Here is a 19,767-nt window from a genome sequence, read left to right as displayed (position 1 = left end):
ATAATCTTTATAAAGTGCCTTGCAAAATTTAAAGTGTTATATAAATGCTATCTATTATTATTACTATTGAGGAAAGAATTAAAAAATAAAGGAGAGCACTAGAGTAAAGACTTGGAAAGATAATTAACAATTTATTAAAAGAAGTACAAAAACTTGACCCAAATAAATCTCTTAAAAATTAGAATAGACCATACAAAAGTTAATGGCTCCAAAAGATGACAAGAAGTATTAAAACAACATCAAGAGACTGCAAAAAAGAAATACAACACCTCTCATATTTTTTAAATGAGCTGGATAACAGGTCAAAGAGAAAAAGCAAAGAATCATTGGATTGCCTAAAATGTCAAGATCAAAAAAAGAGGCTGGATGCCATATTTCAAGAAATCATAAATTAAAAGTCTCCAGATCCATTAGGATTAGAATTTTAGTAAATGGAAAATAAAAAGAATCTCCTACTGTTCACTTCCTAAAACCCCAAAATGAAAATTCCAAGGAATAGCAAAGGCAAAATGCAGAGCTTCCAGATCAAATTAAAAAAAAAAAAAACTACAAGCATCCAGGAAAAAAAAGAGTACCAAAGAGTAATAATGAGAAGCATATAAAATTTGACAGCAGCTACTATAAAGGAGAAGAGGACTTGAAATACGATATTCCAAAAGACATAGGATTACAACCAAACCTAATTTACTCAACAAAGCTGAGTATTAAACTACAAAAGATAAAAGGGATTTTTAATGAAATAGAAGACTTCCAAGCACTGCTGATGAAAAGACCAGCAAGGAGTAAAAACATTGAAATGTAGACATAAGAATCAAATAAGAATCAAAAGAAACATAAAAAGCTAAAAATACATTAGTTCAGTCAGTTCTGCTAAACATTTGTTTTGAAAACACAATTTTGTTCAAACAGGATTTATTAGGGAACATTTTGAGTATATCAAATTTTGTGCTTATGTGAGATGGCATTCAAGAAAAATGGTGAGAGAACAGAGAAAGTTGCACCATTTTATAATAGATGACAAGCTGAATCCTTTCCAACATCCAATTCCACAAGCAAATGAGGTCTTTTTCAAGATAAAGTGCCATATTTATTGTATATCTTCTAGTGCATTTGGAGCTGTGAACTGAGGATAAGTGATCTGCTGCTCCTCTTTCCCCACCTTCCATCATAGCCTATGACTCCACCCCGACCCACCCATCCAGGCCCTTGTGTTTTGGCCTGCCAGGGCCACTTTCTCACTGTCTCACATAATCTAAGAGGACACAGTCAAAGACTACGAAACAAGTAGAAAGGAGTGAGGCACACAAAGTGTCACTGGAATTTCACTTCTATCTGAACTAATCAAAGAATAGTAGAACATTTCCACACAGAAAGAGTTTCGTGTGGAAATACATTTTTTACAAATACAACTGGGAAACTAGAAGGAAAGAGGGAAGAGAAGGAGGTAATTAGAGAGAGGGTAAAATCAAGGAGGGATTACTCCTAAATTAAACAAACTCTAACCTCATGGGTTAAAATATGGGGGGGGGGCGGTGTTACAAAGAAAAGAAAGAAAGAATAAGAATCTATTTTGATGTTTGAGTGAAGAGAAGAGAAGAAAGGAAGGGGAGTAGAGGTTGGCTCCTCTTTATCAAGAGAAGGGCAAGAACTAAAAAGGGTGAAAAAATATAAGAAAATGAAGTGTTGGGAAATATACAATTAACGGTCATAAATGTACACATGCATGAAATGAACTCAACCAAAAAAGAGAAGATAACAGAATGGATTGAAAAAAAGAACCTAACAACATATTGTTTACAAGCAATACATGTGAAACTTTAGATGAACACAGAGTTAAAGGACTGGAGCAAAATCTATTATTCTTCAGCCATAGTGGAAAAAAAAAAAAACAATAGTTATAGTCATGACTTTGTGTGAGAAAAAAAATCAAATTAGATTCGGTTAAAAGAAATCAAATAGGGAAACTATATTATGCTTAAAAGAACTATAGACAATTAATTAATATAAGTACTTAACATATTCCCCGATATAGCATAGTATCTAAATACTTAAAGGAAAAGTTTAATGAGTTAGAAAGGAAAATAGACAATAAAACTATAATAGTGAGGGAACCTTTATGAACCTTTGTCAGACCTAGAAAAAAATCTAATAAAAAAGAAAAGAAGTTAAGCACCTGAATAGAATTTTAGAAAAGGTAGATATGATGTTGCATGGTGATTACTGAATATGAATAGAAAGGAGAACACATAATTTCAGAATCACATGGTACCTTTACAAATATTGACCAGAAAAATGGCATAAAAACCTCACAAACAAATGAAGATGAACAGATATATTTAAAACATCTTTTACTGGCCACAATGCAACAAAACTAACAACAACAATAATGATGATGATAACAGCTAACATTTATATAGTGCTTTAAGGTCTGCAAAGTGCACACACACACGCACACGGACACACACACACACACACACACAATCATATTTGATCTCCACAGCAGCCCCTATAGGTAGGAGCTATTGTTATACTGATTTTACAGATAAGGAAATTGATGCTGAAAAAAGTAAAGTGATTTGTTCGGAGGTCATAGAGCTAGATAATATTTGAGGCTGGCTTTAAACTTGGGGTTTTGTGACTCCAAGCCCAGTATTGTAAACTCTGTACCACCTGACTGCCTCTTAGAACCCTTTTCTAAAGGGTCATTGAAGAAAATATTGAAAATTTGTTGGGAATTAAATATCTTAGTCCTAAAATATTGGTGCATCAAGACAGTCTACCTTCAAAGATACACATAGCAGCTACGTGAATACAACTACAAAATGTACTTTACAGAAATATAGACCTAAACAACCGGAGAAATATTACTTGTTCGTGGGTAGGCTATACTAATGCAATGAAAATGATAATTCCACCCATATTAATTTACTTATTCAGTACCATACCAATCAAACTAAACTCAGATTTACTTAATAGACCTAGAAAAGGTAAGGAAATTTATCTGGAGTAACAAAAGGCCAAAATCTCAAGTGAAATCATGAAAAAAAAGAGTGAAAGGCACCTAGCAAAACCAGTTGTCAAACTTTACTACAAATCAATAATCATCAAAACAATTTAGTGATGGTTAAGAAATAGGTTGATCAGTCAAATAGATTTAAGTATATAATATACAGAAGCAAATTAACACAGTAGACTAGTGTTTGATAAACTCACAGAGCCCAGGTACTGAGAGAAGGACTCACAATTCAACAAAAACTGCTAGGAAAACTAGAAAGCAGTCTGGCAGGAACTAAGTTTAGTTGAACATCTCATGTACTCTATACCAAGATAAGATCCAAATGGATACAAGACTTGAATATAAAAGGTCATCTTATAAATGAATTTGAGGAGGAATGAAGAAATTATCTTTCAGATATATAGATGGGGAAAAAGTTCAAAGGATAGTGAGTATGACTAAGGATAAAATTGACAATTTTGACTATGCAAATTAAAAAGATTTTGCACAAACAAAATCATATGCAGATAAAATTAGAAGGAAAATATAACTGAGGAAAATTTTTTTCAACACATTTCTCTGATAGATGTCTCATTTCAAAATATGTAAGGAATTGATTCAAATTTATAAAAAAAAAAAAAAGGAGACATTCCCATTTGTTAAATGGCCAACAGTTATAAAAAGGCGGGTTTCAGATGAAAAAACTCAAAGTTATCAGTAGTCATATAAAAAAATGTTCCAAATCACTAACAATTATAGAAATGCAAATTCAAACAACTTTTAGGTTCTACCTCTGTAGCAATAATCTTGCTAGCAGCTACTGTGGCTGTGGAAGACCAACAACAACCAGCACACAGAGGGCTGCCAATACAAGTTCTTCTGATCTTCTTTTAAAGGAAAGCAACTTCAAGGGGTTAACAATCTCAGTTTAATTAAACATACATATATAATTCACTTAGTTCAGGGGGAAAAGATCAGCTCCCTGAACTTCAAGGCAAATACAAACAGAAATTGCAAACATCGACATTGTCTCATTCAAATCACAATTCATAGTTACCAGAGAAGCACCAATATCTATCTGTCTCGTTATCAAAGCCAGGGCAGTTCAACAGCTTGTCCAGAGCCTTGTTACCCATATACTTTCAATGAGTGTCCCCCCAAAAGTCAAACACCAACCTCAGATCTTATATACCATCTTATATCCCCTTCTTCGGGGAAGTTGGGGGCTCAAGGCCCACCATTTAGAGTATGAGAAATCAGTGTGGGAAAGCTCCAACCACCAGCACCACATCATACACAATTCAAGGACTCTTGATTATCTTAGTGCTGAGAAACATCCCAAGACAAAAGATCCCACGCACCTGTCCCATTCAAACAAAGAACAGTGAAAAGTCCCATTCTGCTTGCCGTTACAACCTCATACCCATCAAATTGGCAAAGTTAACAAAAACAGAAAAATTACAAATGTTGGGAAAGCTGTGGGAAAACAAGTATATTGATACATGACTGGTGGAGCTGTGAACTGGTCCAGTCATTCTAGAAAGCGCTTGGAAAATAAGGCTAAAAAGTTACCAAAATGCAACCTTATCTTAATCTTCGACCCAGTTAAATCACTGTTAAACCTATGCCGTCAAAGACATCGAAGAAAGAAGGAAAGGATCCATAGTGCAAAAACATTTACAGCTGACTTTTTTTATGGTGTCAAAGAACTAAAAATTATGGTATATAAATATAATGGCATACTATTGTTCCTTAAGAAGTGAAGAGAGTTTCATGAAAATCTGGGAAATGTAGTATAAACTGACTCAGGGTGAAGTAAGCTGAACTAGGAAAACAATTTATGCAATACACAATAATATTATAAAGACAAATAACTGAAAAACTGAAGAACTCTGAGTAGTTCAGTGGCCAACCACAACTGCAGGGGCAGAGGAGTAGAAACCTATCCAACAAAGCATCCTACCCACCTCCTGCCAGATAGGTCATGGACTGAAATTATATAATAAGACATGCATTTCTTGAGATAACCAGTGGAAGAATTTGTTTGCTTAATCTTGCATATTTGTTACAAGAGTTTTGGGGTTTTGGGTTGTTTTTTTTTTCAGTTTGCAGGGGATGAAGAAGAGGTGAGAAGGAAAGAAAATAAGTGATTGGTTTTTGTCTGTTTTTAAGGAAGTTAGTAAGCAGAATTAAAGCCTTAAGAAGACAGGCTGGCACCCTTTCTCACTTCCTGGCCATCTTGGCAGCAGGTCTCTGGTTGAGGGTCCTCCCGCACTGCAGGCGGGAAGATGGTGGCCGCAAAGAAGACAAAAAAGTTGCTGGAGTCCATCAGCTCGAGGCTCCAGCTGATCATAAAAAGCAGCAAATACATGCTGGGCTACAAACAGACCCTGAAAATGATCCGACAAGGCAAAGCCAAGTTGATCATCTTAGCCAACAACTGCCCAGCCTTGAGGAAATCAGAGATTGAATATTATGCTATGTTGGCCAAAACTGGCGAACATCACTACAGTGGCAATAACACTGAATTGGGAACAGCATGTGGGAAGTACTACAGAGTATGTACACTGGCTATCATTGATCCAGGTGATTCTGATATCATTAGAAGCATGCCAGAACAGACCAGTGAGAAGTAAACTGTACAAAAATATACTTTAATAAACGGGCCAAAACTTGTTTTTAAAAAAAAAAAGAAGAAGACAGGCTGGCTATGTATACATTTTTTTTCTATCTTGTTTACTTTTGAATAAAGATTTAGAATCACTTTAAGTGGACCCATACACTAATAAATACAAATAAATGTAAGTTATCAGGAAGTTATTTCTCGTCATGCTCTTTCTCCTTCCTCAAGCACAGCTCTCACCACCAAGAGCATATGCAAATTCAGACCATATGGACATTGAGTCTTATTAAAATGTTACAAGTAGACCAAAGCACTGTTTTTCAATTGACTTCTTCAACACTTGAACATAGCCCAATTTAAAGACTAAAGAATATTTGGCCTGAAATGAATCTTAGCAGTAATCTAGTTCAAGTTCATCTTCCTCATTCATTATCTTCTTATCCTGCTTGATTCTTGTCCACTTCCTCTCACAAATCACAAAATTCCTCCCTCTGGATACCTTCTCACGTTATGAATGAGAAACTAAGAAAGGTTAAATCACTAGCTGAAGGTCACATGGCATTTTTGTGCCTCAAATCTAGAACCTCTAGATTATCCTGTATTTACCTATTGATCATTTGTAGACTTAATTGTACCTCTACATTTTTCTTGATTTGATTTGGGATTTTAAGTTTATTTAATATTTTAGTTGTTGAGAGTAGAAAAGGAATCAACTAGTCTTAGTCTTTCTCAGCAATTCAAGGACCTAAAACAATTCCAAAGGACTCATGATAGAAAATGTCATCCACATCCAGAGAAAGAACTATGGAGTCTGAATGCAGAGCAAAGCAGACTATTTGCTTGTTTTGTTTTGTTTTGTTTTTTCTTTCTCGTGGTTCCTCCCATTCATTCTAATTCTTCTATACAGCATGACTAATGTGAAAATATGTTTAATAGGAATGTATATGTAGAGCCTATATCAGATTACATGCCATCTTTGGGAGAGAGGAGGGGAGAGAGAGAAAATTTAAAACTTATGGAAGTGAATGCTGAAAACTAAAAATAAATAAATTAACTTAATAAAAAAAAAAAGAAAATGAATCAACCATCTCTTTGTCTGGCTTCCTCATCTCAGTATGATTATGAAGTCACTTTAATGGTTCAAAGATTTTGAAATTTTCCTTTTCTCCCTCACAGAATCTCAGATAGAAGGAACCTCAGAGACCAGCTAGTCCAACCTGTCCAATCTGAAAAATAATCTGGTCTACAGCAGAACTAATAAATAGTAATCCAGATTTTCTCTGAAGACCTCCAGTGAGGGGAAATGAACTATGTCCCATGATAGCTGATAACTCTAATTGTCAAGAAGATTTTTCTTAAATCAATGCCAGGTTTTCCTCATTGCAACTTTTACCCATTACTCCTCATTCAGGTTTTTGGAGGGAGGAGAGCTTAAGGAAATAAGCACTGATATAGAACTTCCTATGTTCCAGGCACTGTGCTAAACCCTTTACAAATATTATCTCATTTGATCCTCATAATAACTTCGTAAGGTAGGTGCTGTTATTCCCGTTTCATAGTTGAGGAGACAAAGGCATACAGAGGTGTGTCTGAGGCTGGAGTTGAACTCAGACCTCCCTGACTCAAGGTCCAGTGCTCTATTGACTGCACCACACAGTTAAAGTCAAGCACAATAAATCTTTCTTCCACATAACATCCCTGGTAATACTTGAAGACCACTCCACTGTCCTCCCCAAGTCTTCTTTTTTTTCCATACTACGCATCCCTAGGACCTTCAACTAATGCTCACGTGGCATGAGCGCAGCCCCTTCACACCCTGGGCAGCACCTTCTGGACACTGGCTGATCAGTTCTCTCCTGTAAAGTGGTGACTATAGCCTAACTCACTATTCTAGATGTAATCTCACCAACGCTCTATCTTGGTCTCCCTAAGGCTGAACATCTTACCCCTGCTAATGATGCTAAAGACAGCATTAGCTTTCTTGGCTGTCATATCAAACTCAACTCATACTGAGCTTGCTGACCACCAAATCCACTAGAGGAAAGCTGTGGAATCACAATAGTTAACCACGGATGTAGAAGGAGTTGTTTTTTGTAGGGAGCAGAGGAGGAGATACTTGCTACCCACTCCTGGGAAGGATAAGGAACCTGCTCTCATTTCTGAAAGGCCAAAGTAAGTATTCTATCTGCATCGCCAAGCAGCCTGCTGGTCTGTCCTATCACTTCTACTATGTATAGGAAATTCGACAAACTAGGAACTCACCTCCTCTTGTCTGCTGTGTCGGACATGACCTTCTCAGACCGTGGGGTCACAGACCCAGGTTTCCTGCTATAGCATAACCCCATCTCAAGCCTGGCTGCACTGAGGTCCCCCCTCCATTGGGCAGGCACTGACTAACCCATTCCCTGGAGTTTTAGAATTCCTGCCACCACTGCGATATCCCCTGTTGCTAGGCAACCACAATAGTCAAAGAACAGACCTGTTAGCTTCATATCAAGTAAAACTCAGTTCTGTGGGCACAGTATGTGTCCCTAACCCTAATGAACCACTCACAGAAAGGTATTCTTCTAAGAGTGTTATTGGTTCACAGAAAATCTATCATGACTTGGGAGAATTTTTAAAAAAAAAGCCTACATCTTACTGATAGTGAGCCAACTGCATCCTTTTCATATGAGGATAATATATGTGTATATATATATATATATATATATATATATATATATATATATATATATACCTAGAGAGTAAGCATCCAATGGCAAGCTTATAGGCTCGCAAGGATTATAAATTTAGAGTTGGAAGGGACCTTAGAGGTTTTCTAATCCAAACCCTGCATTCTACAGATAAGGAACCTGAATCCCAGGAAGGTCAGGTGACTTACCCAAGGTCACACAGCTAGCAAGCATCTGAGGCAGGTCTTCTTGTTTCAATGTTCAGTTCTCTGTCTGCTACCCCATGCTGCCTCTCAATGTATGAACCAGAACTGGAACATGGTATTTTGGACCCCATTGATTTTCCTCCACTGATTGTTGTAAGAGTCAATAAAGTTAAATGCCTTACAGGGCAGATCAACAAGCAGAACACACCCCTCACAATAGTTGATGGCCAGCATGCACTATTTGCTCCCTCCCTAGACTCAGTTCACCAAAGTCAGTGCCTTATCAATAAGCTTTACTTCCTCCCTTTTCCTCACCACAGACAGGTCAGAAAAGAAAAGAAAGGATTGAAATATTGGCCCAGCACATTTCCAAAGTTGCTTATGGTTAATCTAAACTGATGGAAGGGGAAAGGATAAAAATCGCTGACCCCACTGGACTCCCCCAGCATAACCTGAGGAGACAAACTTTCACTAAAATGAGAAGCAATAACACCCAAATGCAGAACTAGTAAATCGATGCCCACACGAGGACATGAAATCTTGCTGCTTGGATTGAAAGTTGGGAAGTAATGGTCAAAGTGGAATGATGAGTGGGATCCCTATCCCAAGTGAAATTGAAGTGAAGTAAAAGAAGAAGAATCCAGGTATATCTAGAGGAATTTCCCAGCTCTCTAGCTCATTGCCCCTACACAGAAAATGGAGACATTTCATTATACGATGCCACCCAGTGTGTTACCACTAATTTTTCTTTTTTTTTAATAAAACACAATTATTTTATTGATTTCTTGCAATCAAATACTGCCGACTAGCATTGCTTCCATTCATGCACCATTTAAAACAAAGGGATAATTCCTTGGGTGTTTTTTAAATGATGCATAACATTTTAATACAGCAAACAGAAAGTTAGAATTATGATTAATTATGTAAACTGATAATTAAAAAAAAAGCAGAACTAATAATTTGGTTCCTTTCTTCATAAAGTGGAAATTTAAACATTTCTCCTGATAATCTTGAGGTTATCACCATGTTAGGAGTAGTGCAAAGTGTGGCACATATGGGATCATCTAGGAAGGCATGTAACTGACACACCTCATTAGAATTAATAAATTGTGCGTAACAAAATGCATGTAGTCAATGCATGATAGAAAGCATCTTTCCAATACAAGGCCACCCTTGGGCTCCTGTATTAATTCGATTCTGCATTATCCTTTATGGTATTATAAATTATTACATATAGCATAACCCTGAAGTTAAGAGAAGGAAATAACTGCTGCTTGAAGAAAGTGATTCAGGGTCGCCATTTGGTTTGAGTTGGGAGAGAGACCCTCAAGAAGTGAGCGACTGCCACCTCCAGCTTCCTGAGCCCCGGCCAATCCCGAGGCTGTGCTGGGTGCTTCACAGTGATCGTTCTCCACGGCGTGGCCAGGGCTCTTCTCCTACCCTGGTCCGGCCGGTAATCCTCCACCTGGACCGGACCGACCCTAGCCTCACGGTTTTCCCTTTTTGCTGTTTTCACTGTATGATTTCCTTTCCCTTACCACCACCGTTTTAGCCCCTTGTGACCTTCCATTTAACTGTTCATAAGTCCTTTCAGAATATCTTCAGGGAGCTCCAGAAGTTGGGGCTCTGGGGATGGAAAGTCCAAGGGAGGCAGGTTGGGGATGGGAATGTCCTTGGCTTTCCCTGTGTTGGCTGCAAATTCCTGCCAGGGAGAAGAGGCTGAAGCAGTCTCTGCAGAGGGAGTCAGGCTCCATAATTCAGATTTTTCTACAAAGTCAGCATCTACCTCCAATTCCTTTGCGAGCGGAGTCTTCTGGAGCCTGGCCTTTTCAGCTCGGAGCTGTTTGTTTTCTCTCCTCAACCTTTCGTTGTCGGCCACGAGAAACTCTACATGTCGCTTCAGATCAGCGATCTTGGTTGCCTGCTCTTCTATTGTTGTTTTGTCATCTTTTGGGACTTTGCTGCCAGGACACGGTTCAGTTTGGTCTTTCCTCTTCTGAAGGAGGAAAAGAAGAGTGTCTGGGTCCCTGTTGAGGATCCCTGGAACTGTGGCAGGACAGAACTGCTGAGACCTGGGTACACTCGGGCCCTCAGACCCATCCTCCACCAGCGGCCTGCTCGACATCAGACGATGAGGGGCTCCATCAGGAGTCCGCGGGGCTTTCCACTTTTCCTCGCTCTTTGCCCTTTTCCACCTCTCCTGAATAAGCAAGAGCTGTTTCATGTGGCTATCCCTTTGTAATTCTAGTGATAACTGAGCCTGCTCAGACTGTGTCAGCTTCATGGCTTCAGAAAGATATGCAGCCGCCTTTTGGTGACACAAAATGTCCTCTTCGTATTTCCCTGCAGCTAATGACCGATCTGCTTTCCTGCTCTGCTGATGAGCCAAGTTGAGCCAAGTCCATCACTTCCATAGATGCCGGGGGCTCATGGAGGGCCGAGGGAGGGCAGCGCTGAGATGGGCCCGGGAGCCGGGTCGGCGCCGCTGCCGGATCAACACAGCCGCCGCCGCCGCTTCCTCCTCACCTATCACTAATTTTTCTTGTAAGTAGGTGAAACTGGTCTAGCCTGTCCCACTTGGGCAGACTAGACCAGTACCCCAATAATCCTTGGCTGGATCTAGTTCAGGCTCACCTACAGTCGTGGAAATCACTGTGCTTTGCTAAATGGCTTGACCCATACTCTGATATCTGTCCCATTTAATAGAGCCATTATGGGCTGAATATTGTGGTTCCTATTACACAGCAACTGCTGGAGATCAACATCAAGGCTTTGTGTTCAGCAGCCAATGCACTGCTTGAGCTGATGCATCTGGCTATACCGTCACCAATTAACTACCATACGGAATTGCTTTATGTATAGATTCAAGAGTTTTGCCAGTTCTTGCACAAAGAGAAACAAACAAAACTCTGATACTGAGCAAATTTATTAGCAATATCCATATTGCCCTACCTCATGCCCAGCTTTTTTAGGAATCCACATTTTGCCCACAATCTCTTTTGCAATGTGGCTAATGCAGAAATATGTTTTTCATGACTGCACATGTATAATCTATGCCTAAGTACTCACCTTCTAAAGAAGGCAGGGGAGGGAATTTGGAACTCAAAAATTATTTTAAAATGAATGTGAAAAATTGTTTTCACATATAATTGGGAAAACAAAAACATTTTTTAAAAATAAAAAGTTGTCTAGCCTTTGCTTTTATAGCTGATTTTTAAAAATACATATAGAAGTTTATGCTTAACCATCATCTCTATTAAATTCCATCACCCTATGTTGCCAATCCTAATTTTTTTTATTCTAATTCTACTGTCCAATTTGTTAACCAACCATCTCATTGGGACCTCTGCCACTCAGGTCTGCTGTTTATCTCATCAAGTTCCAGTATTCTATGCCTGCTCTAGCAATACCAAAAAGTTAAAAGTCAATAAAGGACTTGGCCTTTTGTTAGTATAATTTATGCCAAGAACTCTTTTTTAAAAAGAAGAGTCAAGGTACTTCTAGGGGAATTTCCCAGCTCTCTAGCTCATTGCCCCTACACAGAAAATGGAGGCATTTCAATATATGATGCCACCCAGTGTGTTATCACTAATTTTTCTTGTAAGTATTCATATAATGAAACTCAAAGACAAAATATAATTACAGATCAAAGAAAGAGCTTTTTTCAGAGCTAACAGAAAAAGTGAGCAACTCTCCCTTAGTCATAATCACAGAATCACAGAACCTGAATCAAGAGGTCAACTTACTTGCACTAGAGTTCCCCTTACAATACACCAACACATGTTAACTCAGCCTTTACTTAAGACTTCAGTGAGGGAAAGCTTCTATTCATGTACTAGAAAGGGCTCATGGCAAGTGATGCCTCATAATTTTTCTGTGCTCCTCCTAAAATAGCTGCCCACAACTCCCTGTAAATGTCATTGATCCTACAATAGCTGCCCATAGCTCCCAGTAAATGTCATTGATCATCACTCATTTGGTCCTCTTTTCAATCTCTGCATACATTTCACACTGTATATAGTTCCCAACTCCTCCATCCTACTCTGCCTGCAGTTTCTGCCAATCCAAGCAGGGGTTGTGGTTACCCTTTTACCTCCTCATTAATGACTCTATCATAGTCCAGCAGAAAAGAATATTTCAGGACTTCCCTGTTGTGATGGCCTCACAGCTCAAATACAGTGCCCAGTTTAGGATAGTGACTTTCTTTCCCTCTACTGCTCCTACCCACCTCTAGCTTGACATAGAAGTTCACTCAGGAGTCTGGAATGCTTAATAATTATAGTTCACTCTAGTTGTTGCTATCATTTCTATTTCACACAGAGAAAACTGAATTACAGAGAATTCAAGTAACTTGTCCAGGTTACATAGCTAATAGGTATCAGTAGCAAGAATCAAACCTAGGCTTTGCTGACACCATACTGTGTTGCCTCTGCCCATTGTGATACTTTATCTCTCAAGCTACTTCCCAACTTTCTCATCTCCAAGTCGGTTGCAATCATTAATACCATATTGAGATATGGTTATTTAAAAATCTAGGTTCTTTTTTTTTCACTCAGGCAGCTGGGCAATATGTTTCCAATGCATATCAGCATATTTTTATGAATCTAGAAGCTCAAAAAATACTCCATATGTCTCTGCACCCTCTTAGATAGAGGTGAGAAGCAAACCATTCCCCAGCATTACTTCACTGGGAGAGTAGAGAGAAAATTTAAAAAAAATAGTAAATTAATCTCACTACACTAGGCAATATACAATAAATTTCCTCAAAAGTAACTGAATGGGTTTAAGTAGACTTAAAACTCAAAATGTCAAAAATATTCATACAAAACATATTTTTAAAATTAAAATTCAGAGAAGAAAAAAATAAAAATTAAACAAAAAAATCTGCTTAAAAAAAGCAAATGCCAAGGACCAAAGTGGTATTTATACTCCTAAACAGAGAAAAAGAGGAAAAAAAATTGAGTTTCAGGATAAGATTACTTACTACTTGTTCCTTTCAGGTGATACTAAGGAAAGTTGGCTGACTCAAATTCCCTTCTTTCTATCCCACTTCACTCTTTTAGGAAGGGCAGAGCTGAATCTCCCAGACCACGTCAGCTTATGACCTTTCAGAGCTGTGCTTCTGACTTTCTGGACTTCAATATAAGGCTTCCAGGTGGAGACCTTTCTTCTTCATCAGCCCCCATTTGTGTATTGTCTTCCCCCATTAGAAAGTAAGATCCCTTAGAGAACTGGAAATTGAGGGGATGTCTGTCAACTGGGGAATGGCTGAAAAAGTTGTGATATATGAATGTGATGGAATATTATTGTTCCATAAGAAATGATGAACAGGCAGACTTCAGAAAAACCTGGACTTACATGAACTCATGCTGCATGAAGTGAGCAGAACCAGGAGAACATTATATACAGTGACAGCAACATTGAACAATGACCAGCTTTGATAGACTTAGCTCTTCTCATCAACGCAATGATCTAAGACAATTCCAAAAGACTAAAGATGGGAAATGCTCTCCACATCCAAAGAACTACGGAGTCCAAATGAAGATCAAAGCACACTGTTTTCTCTTTTTTTGTTTTTTCTTTCTCATGACTTTTCCCTTTGGTTCTGATTCTTCTTCACAACATGACTAATGCGGAGATACTTTTTTTAATATGGAAAAAATGGGGAAAAAAGGAAGTAAGCTCCCTGAGGGACTATCTTTTTTATATTGCTTGGCATTTGCCTCTCTAGCACTTAGCACAGCACCTGTCACACTGTATGCATTTAATAAATGTTTGTTGCCTAGCAACAGTAGTGTCATTATGGACCTGTGATTTCAGTGATGTAAGGAAATTCTCCCCACTAATCCAGATCAACTCTGTAATTGATAGCCTTGGAACATAAATGAATTAAGTAACTTGCCCAGACCTATCCAGACAGTATATATTGGAAACAGGATTTGAACCTAGGTTTTCCTGACTCAGAGGCTATGTCATTATAAGTATTATTATCCATGTTTTACAGAAAAGGAAACTAGGGTTCACAAAAACTAAGTAGTTTGCTCAGGGTCACTTATGCCTAGTATTAATGCCAGGACTACAAATCCAAGTCTTCTGATTTCTGAATCCAGTGTTCTTTCCACTTCACTTTAACACTCAAAACCAATTTTACCCTATCCACTATCCAAAGCAGGTAGATTTACTTGGGGTTTGGGTGTCATGCAGAGATATCCAAGGGAAAATATTACCAAAAACCTTCCCCATAGAAAGAGTGCTTTAAAAACAAAGGCACTAGGGATTGCCAAGATACTTTTCTTTTTTTCTTGCATTGAACCATTAGGTGGCAATAGAGATCTGTCTGTGCCATGAAGAAGTACAATGGCTCTAAACAGTATCTGATGCTAAGACCGAAAAGTCCTGCATAATGGACATTGAATAAATCTTGGAATATTATTTTTGCCATCCATTATCTAAAAGCTGTCCTCACCTCTTATACCTATGGATACCCTCAAAATGTAATTAAATATCACAAAAAAGTAATGGCCAACAAAATGGCAATATACACAGTCTCACTTTTAGTAAATTATTCAGAGAGCACAAGTAAAAGATGAAGACCCAAATGGATTTAAAAATGAAATCCTTGGGGTAGCTATGTGGCGCAGTGAGTAGAGCACCAGCCCTGGAGTCAGGAAGACCTGAGTTTGAGTTCAAATCCGGCCTCAGACACTTGACACAATTACTAGCTGTGTGACCTTGGGCAAGCCACTTAACCCCAATTGCCCTGCCTTCCACCCTCCAAAAAAAAAAAGAAATCCTAAATACTATACTAGAAATCCTAGAAACAATAATGACATGAATGACAACATACCAAAATTTCTGGGATGCAGCAATAGTGGGGATAAATATCAGGCAGGAGTCAGTTCAAACCTGCTTGAAAGAACAAATTTTTGGTGCAAGCATTTACACCTCAGAAATATGCAAACACTACAAATCATGGCTTGATCTAGACTTAAGAAATAAAATAATAATAATTAAAATTAAAATTAATAATAATTCAAATTAAACTTAAAAGTATATAGTATATTTTTTTAAGAACAAGTTGGTAAACAATTATCAGAATATCACTGACAATATTCTTTAAAACATACATTAACAAATTGTTAAAAGTAAGTTTAATGAATAGGATATGCAATTTTTAAAATTAGAAAATTCAAATGTGCACAAAGCATAAAAATTAGAGAAATAAATAAAAAGAGAAAAATTGATAGATTGGAAACCAATATGAAAGCACATTTAAAAACATCTTCTTTTAGTTTGATTGAAAATGTTAAGAAATAAATATTTCTTTGTTCTAAAGCTCTAAACTTACCTGAAGGAAGTCTTAAACAAGGAAAATGACACATTATGGTCACACAGTTTAGGGTTAACATTCTATTCCATTAAATAGAACAGTAGTCACTTAATCTTTCAGGAAAGCCCCTAGAGAATCATTTTCCTGGACCACTTATCAGTGTTTGAACACTCTCCTTAAGGGCTCTCCTCAAGCCAGTCATAAGTGAAGTAAGAACAAGGACATTTTCCCTATGATCAATGCTCTAATCCCTTCAGGAAATGGGGAAAGAAAGTATTGCTCTTAGCTGGGTAATAAATCTAATCCCTTCAGAGAGAAGGAAAAGGAAAAGAGAAAAAATATGAGATTTCTAATTAAATCAATTGGAGTTATTTCTATAAATGTTACTTCAAAATGTCTTGTGAAAGAGATGTGTCTGAGAGTGTTTCTTCTGTTTTGAGCATCTCTCATTCTCTCATTTTCTCTGTTTAAAGCTTTCTTCCTCTTTCTCTCTGTCTATGTCTCTCTGACTCTGTTTCCCCTAGAAATGCTTAGATTTAGAATAATGACAAATAAATAAAAATTGGTTTTTGTCACATGTGCCTAAAACACAAAATATGATAACATTTTTAACACCAAAAAGATTGTAAAAGTGATAAACACAACTAAAAGTTGATTCTTTGAAAAGATTAACAAAATCGGAAAACTTTTAGCCAAATTGATTTTTAAAAAGAAAGAGAAAAATAAAATTAACAAAATTTTTAAATGGACAAGGTAAAAATATAACAGAGAAATAATGAAAAGAACTATAAGATCATATGATCAATACAATGAAGCATTAGACATTTTCTCCAATCCTCAAAACTCTAAAATAAGAGTTATGCAAAATAAGCCATTTCAGCTGTTTCCACAGAGTAAGACACATGAATCCTTAATGAAGTAATAATCAAATGACTTAACAACAGAGAAGGCTAACCTTAACCTACAGGCTGTACAACAGGACTTCTATAAAAGAGGAAGGAGTAAGGAAGTGAACAATAGGGGAATATAAGGGGAGGGGAGACAAAAACTATTAAAGTTCAAAGAAGGATGAAAAATCAGTTGGAAAACTCAAGCACAAGCAGATAAATGCTTTGGGAAGATTTAAATAACATAAAGGAAGATAGCCACCAGAGTGACTAAACAAATCCAAACATCTTTGAATAAATGTTGCAAGACAAAGGAAAAATAAGCAACACCTGAGAAGGCAAAAGACCCTGCAGATTTCCAAGAGAAGCATGGAACCACAACAGAATGTTCCCAAATGGTTAAAAAAAAAATAAGAATCATAAAAGCATAATTTATGACCTGAACAGCAGAAAGAATTGGCAGGATAGAACACTCTGAATCATGATGGTCAGTCAGATGCATAGAGATTATATATCTCTTAAGGATCATAGACCTGCCAGAAGAACATGACAAATCACAGAAACTCAAGATCATAATGCAAGAAATAATTTGAGAAAATTAGCCAGAGCCTCAGTTGAAAAAATTCATAGATCAACACCAGAACAAAACAAACAACAAACACTTATGGCTCAAACTCCAAGATACATAGTGGTTAATTTTTTTAAATGTTTTATTCATTGTAAACTTAAATACAAAATGAGAAAAGAAAAGAAAAAGAACATATCTATAGATACAGCAGAACATAAGAGAGGATTCAACATAAAACAATAAATCTCCATTTAAAACCCCTATATAAAAACACATCATTTTTACATAGTGGTTAAATTTAACAATGACAAACAATAAATTAGAGAAATGATCAGAAGAACTTCAAATATAGAAGAAAAGAAATCTGAATGACACAAGATTATTATGTACTCACTAGAAACTGCAGAAGGGAATAGAGTAATATGTTCCAAAAAGGAGCTCGAGATGCAATCTAAAGTCATATATCCTACAAACTTTAGCCTAAGCATCAATAGAAAAAAATGGATGCTCAATTTTTAAAAGAGACGTTTAAATATTCCTTTAAAAAATTATTTATTTTGCAAAAACCCTAGACAAGCAGAAATATAAGAAAAATAAACATACAAAAAACAGGTAAGGCATAAGTTACTAAATAAATCACCCCAGAAAAAAAAATATGAAAAAAGAGAGAAAAACATCAAGAGATTGAAACAGCAACCACAACAACAGAGGAACCATTAAGAGATTTCTTTCTAAAAGTACACAAGAAGACTAGGGTAAAAGTAAAGCTTAAGTAGAAGAAATAACAGTGGAAGAATAGACTAGAAACACCACAGACTTAGTCTCATAACACCCTCCATACGGGTGAAATAACAGTTTTTGTTGACATTAAGCTGAACGATAGGAGAGCAATAAAAGGGAAGAGGAAAAGAAAGAGATAGAGGGGAATATGTGATATATCCTAATCAAGTCAAAGATGCACAATGAAAGAAAAATAACTTCTGTAGCAACTCTGGAAGAAGGGGGTCAACAGGAGAATAAGAGAGTTGATAAAAAGAGGTACTGACGCAGAGAAAAGGAAAGGGTGGAATCTTAATTCAGAGGAGGAGAAGGCTGCTCTGAAAAATATTTTCTTGGAAGAGAGAGAAATTCTGTCATAGTTGATGAGGACCTTACAAGACAGGGATCTGATGAGAGAGACCACTTCTTCTGGGAAGGGAATCATATCTCCTGGGAGCAACAGATAATAAGATGGTACAAGGCATGGCCTCAAAGAGATTTCATAGCAAATGGAGGAAACGTAATAAGAGAGAGATTATGGGATAGTAATGAACCACATAATCAAGGAAACAGGAAAATTGCTACCATGAGGCAATAACTCTATTCTCCCAGTCTCCTACAGAAAGTGATAGTTATAAGAGTGAGGCAAAACAGAAAAAAAAGAAAGGGAGGAAAACATGATAATGACATGGAAACCGTTTAGAAGTAGGAACTCAAAATTAGTACCTTGATTAATTAATTCCATAAAGAATTCAGAGAATAAAGTAGGAGTAAATAACTATAAGGACCATAAATTAAAGAAGAAAAAAAGGAACAGATAAAACAGAAGAAAATTGTTGAGAATAAGGGAAAGAAATTCTTTTTAGAAAAAGTCATAGAAAACAAAAGAACTCTAACAAACAAAAGAAGTTAAAGAGGAAGATTGGAAGAAGAATCTTATTTAACTTCTTCATTAAAGGGGAAAAAAGAAGAATTAGAAAATTAGATTAAAGAAGGAAAAATAGAGGCAGTATTAAGTAAAACTCCAAAACTAGGGAAATGGGTGACACACATGGGAGGGAAGGCTTAAAGGTTAAGGGAAGAGAGAGTAAAGGAAGGGTGGAAAAATAGCCTAAGCAAAAAATAAATGAGACAATTTATTGTCTCTCTGGAGGAAGAGAAACAAAAGAAATCCTAAAGGGGGGAGGGGCGCGGAATTTAGAAACAAATAGAGGGGGCTTCTATAAGCCATGATGGTGGAGTAAGTAGTAAATCACCATAACTCTCTATTATTCACCTCTAGACAACCATAAAGTAGCACTCCAAAATGAATCCTGGAACAGCAGAAGCAGCAAAAAGATGGGGTGAAACAATCTTTTAGACCAACAAAAGCAACAAGAAAGGTCTGCCTCACTCAGGTGAAAGGGGAATGCAGTCCAAGTCAGGAAGTACCCCAGCAAGACATCAGCAAGCCCCACTTCAGCAAACCAGCAGGAGCTCCTGAGCCCCAGTGCAGTGGAACAGGAAAACACCACCAGAACTCTCCACATGCCTCAGGATAGCCAGGGAACTGGCCGACTCCATCTCCAAGAACCACCTTGTGCTTCAGTGTAGCCCCAGACAAACAGGGAAACTCCAGTGGCCAGACCTCCACATGCTTCAGTGTAGCCCTGGGGAAACACAGAAACACCCCACCAGCCTCAGCAAATGCCAGATACCAGTACTAGAACCTCAGCTCAGCACCAGGT

General features: G+C 37.3%; 1 protein-coding gene and 1 pseudogene across 1 annotated transcript; one reads left to right on the top strand and one right to left on the bottom strand.

Annotated features, from left to right (window-relative positions):
- The first annotated feature begins 5,283 nt into the window (after window positions 1-5,283).
- Window positions 5,284-5,656, top strand: LOC118834418 (60S ribosomal protein L30-like). Its single transcript, XM_036741872.1, has one exon. It carries the CDS (start codon window positions 5,284-5,286, stop codon window positions 5,629-5,631), a length of 348 nt encoding a protein of 115 aa, XP_036597767.1. The 3' UTR covers window positions 5,632-5,656.
- Window positions 5,657-9,977: 4,321 nt separating this feature from the next.
- Window positions 9,978-10,919, bottom strand: LOC118834413 (annotated as a pseudogene).
- Between the last annotated feature and the right edge of the window lie 8,848 nt (window positions 10,920-19,767).

Source organism: Trichosurus vulpecula, chromosome 1 (genome assembly GCF_011100635.1).
Source record: "Trichosurus vulpecula isolate mTriVul1 chromosome 1, mTriVul1.pri, whole genome shotgun sequence".
NCBI lineage: Eukaryota > Metazoa > Chordata > Mammalia > Diprotodontia > Phalangeridae > Trichosurus > Trichosurus vulpecula.
Note: the sequence above shows the minus strand (reverse complement) of the source record. Positions and strands in the feature narration are given on the sequence as shown.

Bases quoted from the DNA above. Each gene is read 5' to 3' on its own strand.
- LOC118834418 (XM_036741872.1), top strand. From the start codon at position 5,284: ATGGTGGCCGCAAAGAAGACAAAAAAGTTGCTGGAGTCCATCAGCTCG.